Source organism: Apus apus, chromosome 4 (assembly GCF_020740795.1).
Source record: "Apus apus isolate bApuApu2 chromosome 4, bApuApu2.pri.cur, whole genome shotgun sequence".
In the NCBI taxonomy this organism is placed as follows: domain Eukaryota; kingdom Metazoa; phylum Chordata; class Aves; order Apodiformes; family Apodidae; genus Apus; species Apus apus.
The window spans coordinates 31,603,356-31,620,006 of NC_067285.1; the positions used below are offsets into that span (position 1 = coordinate 31,603,356).

At 41.0% G+C, this 16,651-nt stretch overlaps 1 protein-coding gene across 5 annotated transcripts in view; it reads right to left on the minus strand.

Moving 5' to 3' along the window:
• Positions 1-1,428: 1,428 nt before the first annotated feature.
• The window catches only part of JMJD1C (jumonji domain containing 1C), a 162,501-nt gene continuing 147,278 nt past the window's right edge, over positions 1,429-16,651 (minus strand). For all 5 annotated transcript variants that reach the window (XM_051619970.1, XM_051619972.1, XM_051619971.1 and 2 more), the window contains 12 exons: positions 15,979-16,106; positions 15,585-15,798; positions 14,891-15,105; positions 14,169-14,447; positions 13,588-13,756; positions 13,101-13,191; positions 12,862-12,992; positions 11,605-11,727; positions 10,428-10,567; positions 8,542-8,718; positions 2,668-2,799; positions 1,429-2,333 (listed from right to left, as the gene is read on the minus strand). In XM_051619970.1, coding sequence (XP_051475930.1) covers positions 2,244-2,333; positions 2,668-2,799; positions 8,542-8,718; positions 10,428-10,567; positions 11,605-11,727; positions 12,862-12,992; positions 13,101-13,191; positions 13,588-13,756; positions 14,169-14,447; positions 14,891-15,105; positions 15,585-15,798; positions 15,979-16,106 — 1,889 coding nt within the window. In that variant the 3' untranslated portion in view covers positions 1,429-2,243. The remainder of the gene's footprint in view (positions 2,334-2,667; positions 2,800-8,541; positions 8,719-10,427; positions 10,568-11,604; positions 11,728-12,861; positions 12,993-13,100; positions 13,192-13,587; positions 13,757-14,168; positions 14,448-14,890; positions 15,106-15,584; positions 15,799-15,978; positions 16,107-16,651) is intronic.

Genomic DNA, 16,651 nt, shown 5'->3' on the forward strand with positions numbered 1-16,651 from the left:
TAGGGATTCATCAGCAAAGGTGGCAGGAAAACTGTCACAAAGGAAGAACTTTAATATTCACACATGGAAATACAAACCAGTCTCTGTTCAACAACTCCTTCAGCTACCACCTCAGGAGGTGAGTTCTTCAGCCTCGCAGGCACAGGCAGGTCTGTGAGAGCTGTAGGGTGGCAGGGGCAGCCCAAGGGCCCAAAGGACAGTCCCCAGGCCCATCCCGAGGAGCAGGGGATGCTCCTGCTGCACAAAGCACCTGATTACCTGTCAGAAGAGGCAGAGCAGGAAGCCCGAGGCTTCAGCCAGGACAGACACAGCAAACATGACACTTTCTGATAGTAACTCAGGGAAAACCAACCCATTCCCTTCAATTCAGCTAAAGCCAACCCAGGACATGGAGTGAGCTGTGGTGAGAGCTCTTTGTGTGCACAAAAAACAAGGGGGGATATCACCATCTGCAGCAGGAATGCAAGTATCAGCATCCTCAACAAATTTCAGAAATGTTACAAGTACCTCACCAAAACTCCACTCAAAAGGGTTAAATATTTAGACTTCATATTAAAATTAATTCCTTTATTTATCTTGAACTTAAAAAGAAAGAATCATCTGCAACTGAAGTCCACTTGTCATTAAGCAAATGTCCACAGGCAGGTTCTGCGTCTCCAGGGGATGCTCTAGCAAGATGCTGTGTCACCAGGTACAAAGCTGAGAATCAACTGCCAAACGAAGCAACATTAACCTATTTCTTTGCAAACTGAAACAAATTCCAAGTTTTCAAAACCAACTCCAGAACTTCACTGTTGAAACCAGAAACTGTTTTTGTGTTTCACTATTTCTGAAAAGAATTTACATGTGCTTTTTTATGTGTAACCCAAAAGCTGGTCAGACCAGGAGCAATAATCCATGTAGTGACTGTCCCCTTTGGGACATCTCATGAGCCAGCTAAGAGCTGTACCTAACCTTTGATATAAAATCTAAACATATTAATAGTTTTAATTATTTAGATCCACATACACTTTAACGTTTGAAACCAAGTCCAAGAACTGGAATTCTGCTCAGCTCTCTAATATTGATCATTATTAAATAAACAGATAAACCAAATTTAAATATCCATGATTTTCATGTATTACTTGAACTGTAAAAGAGCCAAGATGCTATTAAAAAGTTGGTCTATAGAAATTCCTTTCCCCCCTCACTCACAGTAACGCTTGGAGTGTTAAAGACAGACCATGAGCAAAGCTTCAAAGGCTTGGCCCTTCGGGAGAGGCTCTTTCTGGTTCTTTCAGCCGCGGGAGCCCCAGCACTTCCACCCGCAGTTTTGTTTCAGGCCCGGAGAGGGCAGAGCATTCCCAGCCTTAACGCCCAGGGATTCCTGCATCATCTCTGCCAACCAGCCACTGCCACACAGGGACACAAACAAAAAACCAGACAACATCTGATAAAGTCATTTTAATGGAAAATGTAAAACCCCTTTCAACTTCAATGTACAAAGCATGTGTAACACTTGCACTTTTAACAAATTAAAGCAAGCCAATGTTTTAAAAAAATACATCATTGAATGTATATATGTATATATTTACATAGCATATTAAGTTTAATATTTAGCTTTAAAAGTTCACATAAATTTTACCAAAATGAGACAATTTTTAAATAAATTACACCTTTTGAAAACGTTTAATTGTACACTGAATAGCTTCAATAAAATACTGAAGTGTCTGTATTTAATATCTACTTTATATACTTTATATTTTACAAAGTTTACAATTATTTGGCAGTAATTTTCAGATTATGACATGACTGCTGTGCGGACTCAGCAAGATCCCAAATGCAGACAATAGCTGGTGTTTGTGTCCTACTCTCACAGTAACTGTCTCAATGTAGTGAAAAATATCTGAATTATTTTAGCAAACTGTACAAGTCACATTTACATTTGATCAACAATATAGCATAGAATTTTGTGGGTTTTTTTTCCAAAAATAAATACATCATCTTAAATCTTTGACATTTCACAAACTTCATGTACATTATAATACAGGACAGCAGAATGCTGCTGAATTGTTTGCAAGTCTAACATGGAATCACAGTGGCTGTGATACGAAGCTCTACCTTTGCAGTGTCATTAACAAGGAAATGGGATGACTGTATTTCTTGGCACTGATGGTTTGTGAAGCTTAAATTAGTGTGCATACTGTTCATAGATTAGGAAAAATAACCTCCATTTGATGTTAACAGGAAAAAGCAGAGAACACTTAGTTTTCATCCATATCTTCCATTTCACCTTCATGAATCTTCAAAGCTCTCACCATTTCTTTAACTGCGTGATACAGGATATTTTTAACCTGCAAGAACATCAGACAGATTTCATAAGGCCTATGACTAAGGAACTCTGCAAACTACCTGCCTTTAGGACTGAACCCTAAGCCCAGTGCATGAAATAAAAAAGGAAGGCTACACACCAAGCCAGTGCAAAAAGAAACACCTTTTTACACGTTCTAAATCGTAAGGTGAAATATCAAGGCAGAGTAATTTACAGCCCTGGCATTCATGATGCTGCTCATTGTTATTCTGTGTGAACAGCAGCAAGGAAGTTGCTCCACCAACCGCTCCGCATTTCAATGAGCCTGAGCACGCCCTGCCCTCCCAACAGCTTCCAGAGCAGAATTCATTTCCTACCTGCAGTTTATCATCATAATTGATTTCTTCCTTGGACAGCCTCAGCTCCTGCGTTAAGTGAAATGACTGTACAAGATGTTCTGGAGACACAAAGTCTTCGGTTACTTGAACGCAGCTGTGAAAATTTTGCACCTATCCAAAACAACAAGGAGAGATGGATAATTAGTATATTGGGGTTATTCTAGGGCAGACATACTTGAGAAAAAAATGAGCCTTTACATCTCTTAAACCACTGCCTGATCAGACTAGAGGGCATCTTCATGTGTTTTATGCAGACAGCAATTTGAGTGTATTTGAGTTATCTAAGTTAGCTCTGGCAAAAGGTTCACTTTGAACAACACACACCGGCACATGCTCTGCTGCTGCTTCCACATCACTTCCACATACTCCGCTGTTATTCCCCCCTTCTCCAGCTGCACAGGCAGTGCTGCTGTGCCCCATTCCTGCTGCCTGCACCACAGGCTGCAGACAGAGCTGGCAGCTGCCCTGTCCCTGGGCCAGGCAGGCAGGCTGCCCCAGGCCCCACCAGGCCCTGCAGTGACTGAGGGTGAAAACAGTTAAAAGAAGAAAAAAAAACATCAACAAAAGGGCAGGTTCTGAAGGAGGAGGGCCATTCTATGACTATGAAAAGCATTTCCTTTTTTCCCTAAATGCTTTTTCTTACTGATCAGAGGTAACTACTGAGAGAAACAGACACCACCTCTGGCCACCCAGGTTGTATCTGGAGGACAGGAAAGGAAAAAATGCTGCCTGGTTGTGACCTGACTACCAATTGCTGTTTATCATCTTCAGAAACATACAGCATCGGGTTTTCAACCCCAAACCCTTACAAATTACACTGTTTCCACAGCATGCCAAACCCCTCATTTCCCCCAGTTCCAACAACTGCTCATAAAGTTGTGCAATATCAATTCTGCATACTTGAAAGCCAGGGGGTGGAAGAATCTTTGCCATCCCAGTCCCACCCTGCTCAGTGCTGATGAAGGTCTTCACATTTTAAGGTCAAGTCTAGCAAAATCCAGAGTTTTGTAATGCATACTCTAAAATTTCCATGGTGGTAGTGGACATTAAAAAAACAAACACCTTTGGACCTTACAGTTTAGGACACAGGCTTAATTTAAAAATTACTTTCTTCAAAACCATTGCCCATGTGTGATTTGTAAGGTTAGCTTGTCCCTTTACAAGTTACATCCCAGAGGTAACCCCCAGCTCAACACTCCTGCTGCACATGGGGGTTTCTGCAGCCTCGTAATCACCAAGGTCAAAGCAGTGTTGCTTCCTCCTGCAGACTCATCGAAAGAGAAACCATTCTGGAGATGAAGAGCATTTGTTGATGCCACACGACTGACAGATGACAGAAAGCCAGGAGCAAGGGAACAGCTGCAGAAGTGCCCCTGCAAGGCTCCCACCAGTGCTCGGGGAATTTCCTAGAGCTGTGGCTGGAATGTCTCTGTGCTGCCAGCCAGGCTGCTGGCTCCAGCCTCCTGGATCCCCTCATGCCTCTCACTGGTCATAGAAGCATAGAATCATAGAATCCTAGGGGTTGGAAGGGACCTCGAAAGATCATCTAGTCCAACCCCCCTGCCAGAGCAGGGTCACCTAGAATACATCACACAGGAAGGCGTCCAGGCGGGTTTTGAATGCCTCCAGCGAAGGAGACTCCACAACCTCTCTGGGCAGCCTGTTCCAGTGCTCTGTCACTCTTACAGTAAAAAAATATTTCCTGATATTCATCTTAAACCTCCTATGCTCCAACTTGTATCCATTACTCCTTGTCCTATCACTGGTCATCACGGAAAAAAGCTTAACTCCATCGTCTTGACACTCACCCTTTACATATTTGTAAACATTGATGAGGTCCCCCCTCAGTCTCCTTTTCTCCAAACTAAAGAGACCCAGCTCCCTCAGCCTTTCCTCATAAGGGAGATGTTCCACTCCCTTAATCATCTTTGTGGCTCTGCGCTGGACTCTTTCCAGCAGTTGCCTGTCCTTCTTGAACTGAGGGGCCCAGAACTGGACACAATATTCCAGTGTCTCAAGTCTCTACCTGCCCTTGTTTTCCTTTTTACTCCATGCAAAGCCCACACGACTGATTTCCTTGTCCTCCACTGCAGAAGGGGCAGTATTTGTTGCCCTCAGAAATGTCATTTGCCTTAAAGCCCCTTCCCTTCCAGGGCCTGTATTAGTGGTGTTCCAAGCTTTGGAGGGAAGGCAGATTTTACCTGGCTGGGCTGGCACTTAACACAGGAATGCCTTGCTGACAGCCCACAGGCAGCTATATTTATAATATTTAAAATACAAGCTGTGGCACACACAGACAAATATATTTAGCAACAACTCCCAGAGCTGGTGGGGCGAGGAGTGCAGCCCTCCCACTGCTGTGCCAGCTCCAGCTGAGCTGAGGGAACAGCTTTTCCCTCCGCCCACCTGGAACACAGGTTTTCCAGCAGGGCCTGGCCAATGGGTGAGCATTGGAAAAGACCTTGGCTGAGGCTGGAAAGGTGAGTGGGCAGGGAGGGAAGGGCTGTCCAGCCCCATGGGCAGAGCTCCTGGCTGCAGAGCCAAGGATCAGCCAGTTCCTGCACTGCTCAGCTCCAGAGCCAGTGCTCAGCCCAGCAGCTCCCAGACCTTTATCCTACATCCTTATCACAACATCAGCAGGATGTCACATCACCTTCAGCATGTTATTTTACAATATATAATCCTGCTGTTAAATCAAGATAATCCCACTATATAAATGACAACATTATAATAACCTGTTCTACTATGAACAAGTTTTGCAGGTAGCCTGAACAACGCATTTCCATCACCAACTCAAGTATTTCCAGCTTTTAATTTATCAGTGAAATATTTTTACAAATACGGAGTCAGCAAATTAAAAAGAAGAAGGGCATCCCTAGAGGATGGCTGTGACACAGGATGACCCAGAGCAGAGCAGCAAAAAGAACAAACTACTCAAAAGAACAGTAAAACCCCCTTTTTTCTTATCTGGGGAGGTTTCCAAGGAGAGCTGAGGGCTCACTGTTACAACAGCCAGAGAGAGAACAGGGCCCAGATGTTAGAAAACAGGCGACACTTCTGAGCTCCCCTACAGCCAAGAAGAAAGGCGACAGAATCCTCCAGTGCACCACTCACAGTACATTCAGGGAAGCATCTGCAGAGGAGACCCGTCCAACACTATCTATTTCTGGTTTCCCCAAGAGAACAATTCCTTCCACAAGAGGTACTGACAAGGCTACTCTGACCGTCACAGCTCACAGGAGAGGCTCTTCCCTCCTCCCCTCCCACGGAACAGTCTGACTTTAACTACTGAAATGATGACAAGGGGGATGTGACTGCTGTCTGCAAGTATGCAGGGAGGAGGGGGAAACCTGGGAAGCCAGAGGAATGCTTTAGTCTACCATATGATTTTAGGAACAAGTTACTTGAAAAGCTAGATGTGAATCCATAAAAGCTGGGGGGAGAAAAACCCAAAAAACCCCACAACTGTTTACAAGAAATATGCACAACCTTCTCCATGTAAAAACAGTAAAATTCCAGACTAGCACAGTAGCAGCAGCCCTGTAACAACAATCCTAACTGGTTCCAAGATGTAACTGTTGAAGCTACAGCTCACAGTGACTGCAGGCAGCCAGGCTCCCTAACTCCATCCCTCAGCCTGATTTTCTCTGCTCCACAACATTAATAAAAATGTTTATTTCCCACCAAATTTAGTATCAACTCGTTCAGTTTTAATTATTAAAGATTCATGATATGCATGTAAATCTGAAACACTTAACATGTAAACTTAACCTGGTAGGTATTCTTGTTCAGACTTATTTTTAAGTGTTTAAATGTGCTTTGTTTCTATGAAGTGTTGGTGCTGATCCCTAAGGTCAGGATTTATGCATCTCTACATCAGGAGTACCATGCACGTACATGAAAGAACACCAAGCTTTCATTTCCTCCTACGTGGCAGATTCACAGGAACTTCTTACTGAAGATGAAAAGGTTCTCAGCTTCACCCACTAAAGTCTAAAAACATCTTGTTATTAACTCTTTAGTGCCAGAAGCTAGAACATTACCACTTCAAAAGCAATCTGAAGTTTAAAGCCAAGGAGGTAAAGATAAGAGTGGTCTTATTTTTGGTCCTTAAACCTAGGAACTGGAGGGAAGCCTGGAACAGTCGCATGACTCCATACTTCGTTTTGTGTGCCTTTGTATAATGCCACATGGCTATGTAAAACAACTTTCCCTGGTATGTTTGCTATTTTCCATGGGTTCCCTTTTCACTCTTGAATCTTGGATACTTCCCTCGTTTTGAGAGACCAGAGTAAGGTTACTGGAGGATAATGCAATATAAATCTCACCAACTGAGAGTCCTAACTGCTTTAGCCTAACAGGAGCTAAGAACAACAGCTATGCCAGATGTCCCTTCCCCTTGTGAAGCAACATCAAGCCCTGGAGACATAGTACAGGGAAAGGTAACCTACAGCAACTCAAGATTTGGTCACTTGGGTTTTTCTTTTTTCTTTCTCTTGCCACAAAACAAACCCATGTAGATCACCCAGGGTTACCATGCCAACATGGGAAGCCCATCTGAAGACTCACTGGGATGACAAGAGAGTCTAGCCTAAGTAAGGTACCTGTTGCTTTCAATGCCCAAGCAACTGACATAGCCAGCAGACAGATTAGGGACATAATACTTGTCACTACCATAACCCATTTTTTTCCACAGAGAAAACCCTATTGCCCTGGGCACGGTGACATGCTAAGCAATTGCCTCCTCTCTGCCCAGAAGAGGCAGCAGTTAGAAGCTGACCTGCAAATCAGAAACCAAACAGCATCTTCTTCAGAAAGGCCTGGCCTCACTTGAACCCACGTGGAGATGAATGATAAGTCTTTAACAGGAAGATAGTTTACAAGCCCTACTGGAGGGTGGGGATGCTCCTCATTCCTTGATTGTCAGCCACCTAATTAGTGGTGCTTGAGCTGGCAAGGCAGCAAGAAAGCAGGCTCAATTTCCCATTGAAAAAGGAAAAGTTTCATGGAGTGAAGAAATAAATGTATCTAGAACTGCACAAAAATGTCTAAATATTTGTGCTTTCTTCCTTTTTTCACCAAGGAGAAGCAGTTTGCAGAGTGTGAGGAAAAAAACCACAAACAAAATGAAGTAACACACACTCTGTGCCAGCAGAGGACTGAAGCCTGCCACACAAATTCATACTGTTTCTCCAGAACTGCCCCACTGGCACAACTTTGTCTTACATAACTAACAATTAAATCAGCCCAGCTGCTTCAAAGGTGGTATCACATTTTCTTATGGTAAGGAAAGCTCCTGAAGGGACAACGATTACTCTGGTGATTGATGTACCTTCTGTGTAAAAAGGAACTTAATGTGGAGCAGGAAAAATCCCGTTACAGAAACATCTTGTTACATCCCAGCTGTCTCTACAATCCTATGGCCGAGGACAAACAGTGATACCTGACCATCCAATAACTTGAGCTTGGGTTGCTCTCCCTGCCTCTCTGGGTTTAGGTTAACTCTTGGTTTAGAAGAGAAAAACAAACACTAACTTGACTGCCATAACTATCACCAGTTTATTTAGAAATTTGCTAATGAAATGAAAAGTGGGAAGAAGCGGTTAATAACGGTCTGCTAATTTTTAATTTTCAAGGAAAAAAAGGACAGTGTTATCTGAAGCCCTCAAGCTGCTGTATGTTAGTGCTGGCTACTCATCTATACAAGCAAATGTGCCTTCTTATACATTCCCATAAACTAACAGCTACCAGTAGGAAAAGAAAATCTCAGTACAGACCTACTTAAGACTTTGAATAAAAATTACTGTATTTACGTTTTTTAATCCCATGTATCTTTAATGAGATGTACATTACCTGATGAAGTGCTCCTGCTGGTAGAATGACAGCATCACCAAGGAACTGGATAACTGTACAGGTTTTTACTCCATATTCCTCAAGAAGTCTTTGGCGAAGTTTTTTGTTCACGTACCAACTCTGGTCACGTATCGGGTCGTGCTCCGGTAACACCTCCAAGCCTTGCTCCTTTGCTATCTGCAAGTACAGAAAATATCCCAAGTCACTTTCAAAAGAAGCTGAACCTCTTGCTGGTAAGTTGTTAAGTACACCTCATTTATGAAGCAACACTACTGTGTTCCCAATACCCAAATGGGAATTTAAGTGAGGGATTTCAGAAGAGCGTCAAAGGAACCAGGAAGCCCCACTGAACTGAAAACATTAAATAGACTTAACTATGTGATTCAGAACTTGAAACTATTCTTGTGTATTATCACTTTTCTTCTGCATTAACTAGATACTGAGATTTTTATCTTTTATCATCAGGCCAAGTGGTCCCAAGGGCTAATAATAAATTAACCTTCAATTCAGTATTTAAAAAATACCACCACACCACAAACACAAGGTGGTACACAATTTATTCCGGGTACCATGCAGCAAATTACAAACTTCATCACACAGCATCTTAAGGGTTTTAAACTTCTTAAACTTCTTAACTGTTTTAAACCTGCTGCTCAACGAGCTTCAAACTATCCCTGACTGCTCTGAAAGAGGAAATGCTGAGTAATACTCATTGTTCACCTATTCCCTTGCATTTGCAATTCTCTTCACAACTCTTTTGCAAACTAAAGAGCCACCAACTACTTCATGAGCATCTACTTTTGAATGAACAGAAAAGCCTCACTGTGTAATTCATAATCTCCTGGAATTCTCTGTATTTTATTTACTAGTGCTTACTTTTCCCCACAGTTCAGCTTGCCAAAAAGCCAGTGTTTGAGTCACCAGAGGACAGCTGTGCTGGGACTGAAACACTGACTTAATTGTCCAAGAAAATCTCTACTGCTCAATTTCTTAGGCTCTTCCTGCTTGCAGTAGAGACCTTGGCCTGCAGCCTGTTTATGGACCCCTTTGACTTAGCCAGTTAAAACTCACTGGATTTTTTCCCACAGTAGAAGACAGTGAGGACTTCTTTTCCTTGAGCAACCACTTCAGTTGTATTTCAGTATTTTTATGTTACCCATCAAGACTGCCTTATAGAACATGAAAACATGCTAAAGACATGGCACAGAAAACTGCTTCCAAGATGTACCTCTACATTTAATGCCACTGACGACTTACCAGTGGCCCAGTGGTGGATTTTCATCTTACATGGTAAGCAATGACCTTAAGGGTTCTGGTGTCACTCTAAGTTGTTCATCACATGCTGCTGAAGGAAGATCTGCACTGTAGCTAAAGCTGAAGAAGTTTGCTGCTCTTGAGTACAGAATGCTCCACTGCTCTCATGCCAAGGCATATTCTTTGAGCTAACTGACACAACACAGAGTCCTTATGAAAACTGGTGGCTGCTAGGTTGCAAGGTTGGGTTTTTATGCACAAAATTTTATTCACAAAAATTTCAGCATCTGATAATGCAAGAATGGATCAGTGACAGAAACACTGTCCTACAAATGCCAATACTAAAAATGTAAAAATTATCCTTCGTATTAGAGACAGACAAGACTAGATCTCCATGCCCTCCTGAGCCTTCAGAGCTTGCAGGCTACCTCTAACTCTTCACAGGTAGGTATCACATCAAGTATTTTATTTGTTGACTGATGTTAACAGGTCAGCTATAATTTATGTGCTATAAAGAACTTTGCTTCCCCCACTTCCCTCAGCATACGAATGGAGTTTGTGGTTTTCGCCAGCCCCTTTGGATTTACCTGTTATTTAGACTGTATTTAGAAAGTATCTATGACAAAACCAACCTTTTGCAGAAACTCCCTTATCTTGTCGGCGTCTTTGCCAGCATAAATGTGCCATAAAGCACCAGGTAATTCACTTGAATCTTTCAGCCGCTTCCTTAAAAGGTCATCCAAGTCTTCCTCTTCAAACTTCTTCAAAACTCCTGGGATTCAACAAAAATATTCTTTCAAGTGAGACAGGAGGAAAAATTGAAACTGAACATCTTACTTTCAAATATCTTGAGTGAGACTGAGCAGATGAAAGTTTGCTGAATGCAAGAGAAGCCCCCAGGTGATGCTCTCGTTGGGTGTTTGTGATTTGTTACCAGAGCATGAATATCATCACTACCTTTGCAAACAACATCTAGTTTTTCAATTTTTTTACCTCTCTCGAATTTGACAGAACACATTCTCCTACCTGAAATAAGACAGCAGGGCTAGCACCAAAAAACTAAAGGATGAACAAGGTGCTTTCCTGCAGTCAGCAAGAGCAATGTTTTGGATGCTGTTCTGCAGCAGAAAGAGCTGGAGCTCCCAGCAGGCTGAAGCTTTGCTGCTATTAACTCGGTGCATAAGCAAGTGAAAACAAAGCCAATAAAAGACAGCAAACCTTACTGCAGCTCTGCTGGTCACAACCAAAAATCTACATTTGCTCATTATGGAATGAGAGGACAAAATAATAAGGGGAAAGCAACAAAACTATTTCAGTGATTTAAAGACTGCTTCACATAAGCAATAACCCTCATACTGAGGATTAACATACATACGGTCTCCGGTGCTGAAAAATTACATTACAGTCCAAATTCAATAAAGCAAACACAGTGTATCCAGAGGGAGAAGAATAAACAGAAGGTTTGGAAAATATATCATCCTGACATAATTGTTAGAAGTACCCCAGCTTCCAGACAATGTCCTTCATGCTGCACTTTCATTAGCTCTGCCAGCTCCAGCACAGGAGTCGTACATCAATTATAGGTAATGGCAAAAAACCTGAAGAGCTTCAAATACCATTTCATAATTCATGAACTGCAGTGTATTTTATGCAGAATTAATGCGTGTGCGTATTCTTGAAATAAAGAATCCCCCAGGTTTTAGCAAGTACTTCTGGACATCTTTCATCCACTTCAAAAGGAGAGTGTCAATTTTAAGAGCAGCAGATCATGAGGCACATCAACAGCTCTTGCAGCAAGGTTCCCTTTACCTGATTTGGAAAGCACTCCATTTCCTTTTGCTATGCCAACATAAACAAGGATGTTCACGACATCAGAAACTTCAATATGGAGATTTGTGGTTCCTATATCATGGTCTTTAGTAGCAGCCACACCTATGTCACAAGACAAAATTAAGATTTGTCGTACTGCATATTCACCTTCAAACAGAAATGTAAAACAGCTGAGAAGATATTTCTGAAAGCACACTGAGCAGCACAGAAAAGCATTTTATGTACAAACAGACTTTAATGTAAAATACTGGGATATGCAAACTACCAGCACCCTTTTGTTGCCCATGCTAAGCAAAAAAATGTTACTTTTAACCAAAGACCTTGAGATATCTCTTAGCCTGCCCAGGTAACTGTCCCTGTGCAGCAAAGACACTTCCTGAACCACTACGTTCATTCCCAACCTTTCAGGCTGTTCAGGGCAGAATATATGTGCAATCAATAAACAACACTAGCAAATCAAATGTGTCACCTTTATGCCTGGCTGTAAGCAGAGTTCTCAACCAAACAAAATCCCCAGGCAAAGAGGAAAAACAATTTTAGTTCTAGGATGTGAAAAAACACATTTAAGTCAAAAGGACACTTCAGAACACTAAGCCTTGCAGCAGGATTACATAAGGGTGGCACTAGGGAATCAGTTCTTCAGACCATGCATTGATCACTACTATGGTTAATATGCTTATTTCAAAGGACATCTGGACAACTTTTTCAATCAAAGCCATCATGCCACAAATTACAACTCATCACTTGTCCTGTTACAAAAACTTGTAAAACAGAATCAAACAAAGTTGTTTGCAAAAGGAGCAACTAGAAAAAGTTCTGAGGGAAACAACCTCTTCTGAAGAGGTGGGGTTTTTTGAGTATATAGTATAAACACAAACTATGAGAAATATGCTGAAATTTATGACCAGAATGATGAACATGATTAATACTTCATGAAGTATTTTGTCATACAGCATTATTAAAGACAGGATCTCTGTCTTTGTAAAAGTAGCTAACCATTTATATGCTTCAGAAGCCTGTAACAGCACAAGGAAATTAGAATGCACTGTAGAAGCAAATAACTTTACATTCCTGAGATGTATATACTGTTAATATGCAAGTCAGCAAAGTATTTCTCCTACATTCAGTGAAAAACTAACCTCCTAGCAAGCTCAGCTTTCTATCAAGAACAGTAACAGGGGATATTCTACACTTTATTAGGGAAGAGACAACTGCTAGTGCCTGGAGCATACTCACCGTATGCACTGCATAGTCTGGGTCCCAGATCTGGACGGACAAAAAATCCTGGCAGGTGAGAAGCCAAGTTTAATTTTCCTTCTGGACTACAATATTCAGGCAAGGGTAAACTTTTAAGTAAGTCCTCATACCTGTGAAAGAAAAGAAAGAAAAATGTAATTGAATTTGTGTCACTAAAGAGAGAGAAAAAAACCGATATGGAGATTAACTGAAGAGTATCTTTTATTACACTGAAATACCTTGCTGGCATCATAGCCTTGAAATCTTCACCAGAAGGCCAATCTTTCAGTTTTAGTAGAGCTGTTTCCCCATTTTTTATTTTCTGCCGCTCTGCAAATAACATAGAGATGACTAACAACTACTTTACTTTACTCAATTAAAACATATAACTGAACTCTTAACCTGTCTACAGAGTTTTCATCCATAAAACAGGAGATAATTAATTTCAAGACTCAAGGAGGATACAAAACAACCTCAATAAGTTGAGGAACAATATTTGTTTGGTTTCTTAGTCCGACATAACTAGTATATTAGTGTATCCTTAATTCTGCAAAGGTACAAAATGCAAGTTTCCATCACATTCTCTGGACACAGATTACCCACAGCTTTCTTTTTAACTCAGAAGTTTCTTCAAAGCCTCAAGATCCATAAAGAATATTTTTAACTTCAGTTTCGAACATTAACCATATTCAGAATCAACAGAGTAATAGATTTAAAGTAACGTACTTGAAACATCTTCAAAACCATCCCAGAACTCCTTGACATTGGTGTTTGAAATAATACTGTCCTTGCAATTCAAGATATCAGCCTGCTGGTTTCCAAAATCTAGACTGATCGACTCAGCTTTCCACAGGCTGAAGTTCATTTTCTTATGCATACCAGACACTAAAACAGGCTGTGAAAAATAAAATCAAATCATCAATACTAATAAAATCATCAACACTCATCCTTTTGGAAGTAAACACCTCCTTCAATTAAACTGGAGTACAAATGCATCTGAAAACACATGCTGAAGACCATGGCCCTACTGAGCTGTTAAGACTTCCTGCAACATAGAAATCCACACCCAAGATGTCACACACACAGAGATTTGAAATTTGAATCTCTTTAAGAATCACGTCTTATTTATTAGCAGTTAACTGAAGTTTAAACTACACATGGTGCACATGTGGGCTATACCTGACAAGCTTTTACCCACTGCTAACAAGACATTTTCAAACCTGGAGTTAGGCAAATGTGTCCTTTAACACAACTTCCCCAGAGCTCATCCTGAGGTCACTTTATAGACCGTACAGCTCAATACTTACCCTTCCCTGTTTCCAGCACTCTTTGAAGAGCTTCCAGTTGTTGCTGTTTTTGTGGTCTCTGAGCCACAAAACGTGCTTATCACAGATCCACGAATACTGAATATCATCGTACAGTTTACTGCAGTCATCCTGAACACATTTTCTATCATCCTTTGGCTCATCTTTTATTTCAGATTTTACATTTATCTTTGGTGCTCTATTTGGTGGAATCTTGTTTTCTACTACTGAAGCAATTATGTCATCAAGAATGTTTGGCATAGACCTTCCACTCTTGCCACTCTGTTAGAAAACAAACAAAAGTGCACTTAAACAATGTAAAAGCAAATAAAGTTAATGCAATTCCTTCTGCAGTAGAATGAGAACATTTCATTACCAGTTAAAAGTTTGCAGTTACATATTTCCTTTGTAGAAAAATGCATGCGCTCTGACATGGCAAAGCTACAAAACCACAGTTGTTACAAAACTAAATATATGGAATCTTCCTTTACTTTGTTAGGCTAAGGCTTTATCAAGCTTCCTGGATATTTTCTTCACAGTATGTATCAATTACCACTACCCATATATAAAAAAAAAAAGCTAACACAGATGTGTGTGCATACTAAGTTTTGTTTATAAATTAATATTTAAAGCAATCCAGGCTGCTCTAACTAGAATGTATCAAAACAAATTACAGAGATTTTTCAAATCCTGATATAAAAACCATGCATCTTGTAAACACTTACTGCTGTTCCTGTAGAGTAAACTGGAGCAAAAGCAATCCCAGCATCCGTGGAGCCTAGACGCAGTTTGCCTGCTGTTGTAGTTAATAAATCCCTTAACGTTGAGCCCTGCTCATTGTTCTGGGATGCAGGAGGGGAGCTTTTACAGTTCTGGGATTCCAAATTATCCTGGTCTTTCTCTTCCTTTGAATGTTTTCCAGAAGGACACTCTTTGTTCTCTAAAACAAAAACAGTAATTGGAAGATTACACTGTTGTATCATGATGCAGACATAGGAACAGCACCAGCATCCTGCATTTTACAGCGGTGATAATATACTGTAGCACTAGCACTTTATTCACCTGAAAACACACCAGAGGATGAACTAGAGCCTTCAAAATGCAGTCAAACAGTGTGACCATGAAAAGACCTTCCTCAGCATCTCAGACATGCAGCTGAGTGAGTACCTGTCACAAATGAGAGATGCTGTAGCTGGAAACACTGTCAGGTTACACATGCATTCCGCTGGTGGCTCTTCTGGTAACAGATTCTGATGCCACCAGGAGAAGGCATTGCAGTTTCAAGAACAAAATTAAGGGAGAAAAGAACACCACCTTTTTTTTTGTTACAGAAAATTGTGAATTTTTCCCAATTAATTCAGTTACACATCATTGGTGCCCCCAAAGTCATGGACATGATGTGACTATTCAAACACGTACCTTTCTTTTCTTCTCTGGCTTTCTGCTCTGCCAGATCAGCTAACCAATGCAGTGGTGACTGGGACTCAGGTGGTGTTAGTTTGCTGTCTGTGCTGACATCACTCCTTGGACTGGTATTACCATTTGTCTCAGACTTCTGAGGAGTGTTCTGCTGTTGAGACTCAGGCATGCACAGGGAAATTTTATTACTGTGGTTCAGGACATTCTGCAAAACCTGTAAAGAACAAATTTTTTTAAAGCATTTAACTCTGCTTTAATGTATTGCAAAGTCAAGGCTAGCATTTAACCATTGTACATACAAATCAAAATGCAACTGGTACTATTCAAATATAAAAATCCACAAGGATCAGAACACTGGAACAAACAGCGAGGTACAGACACATTTTACACTCACCTGAGACACACCATTCATTGCAGGAAGCTTGCCAGCTTGTGTGCTTTGCTTGGTGGTACACTGACAATGGGATTTAATTTCAAATTTTTCTCTAATATTGTGCATAGCATCTAGAAGATCTGTCAAAACTAGAAGACAATTAAGAGGAAAACCATCATCAGCTCTCAGTCGTTTTGTGACCCACTGTGACGCTAAAACGTTATCTCCAAACCTCTTCACAATTTAAACCATTAAAAATGCTAAATTTAACGCTCAAAAATATTCTCAAAAGACTGCCCAGTTTACCTTAAAGCTCGTGCAGAGAGGTTTTTAATTAAATAATTGCACGCTATTATTCTAAATAATCCAACCTTCACTCTACATTCACATTGCACAGCACACACCAAGCAAGTCAGTCATTCATTTACTCCTCATTGTTCAGCAGGTGCATCATTGCTTCATTTAATAAAAACCTCAGACTACAGAATGAAATGAGCCACCTCTTGACAAAAAAAAACAGTATGTGATCATGTAATTTAAGGCTGTTTGGTAATGGCTACGCACAGCAGAACAGAAGGGAGGTTATGCAGGCAGTCTTCACTAGGCTGTTTCCAGATAAGCGGTTCACAATTTAAAAATTAAAACCGGTTTCAGTCAGAACCTGTTCTGGGGAATGTCACAATTTGAATTTTAT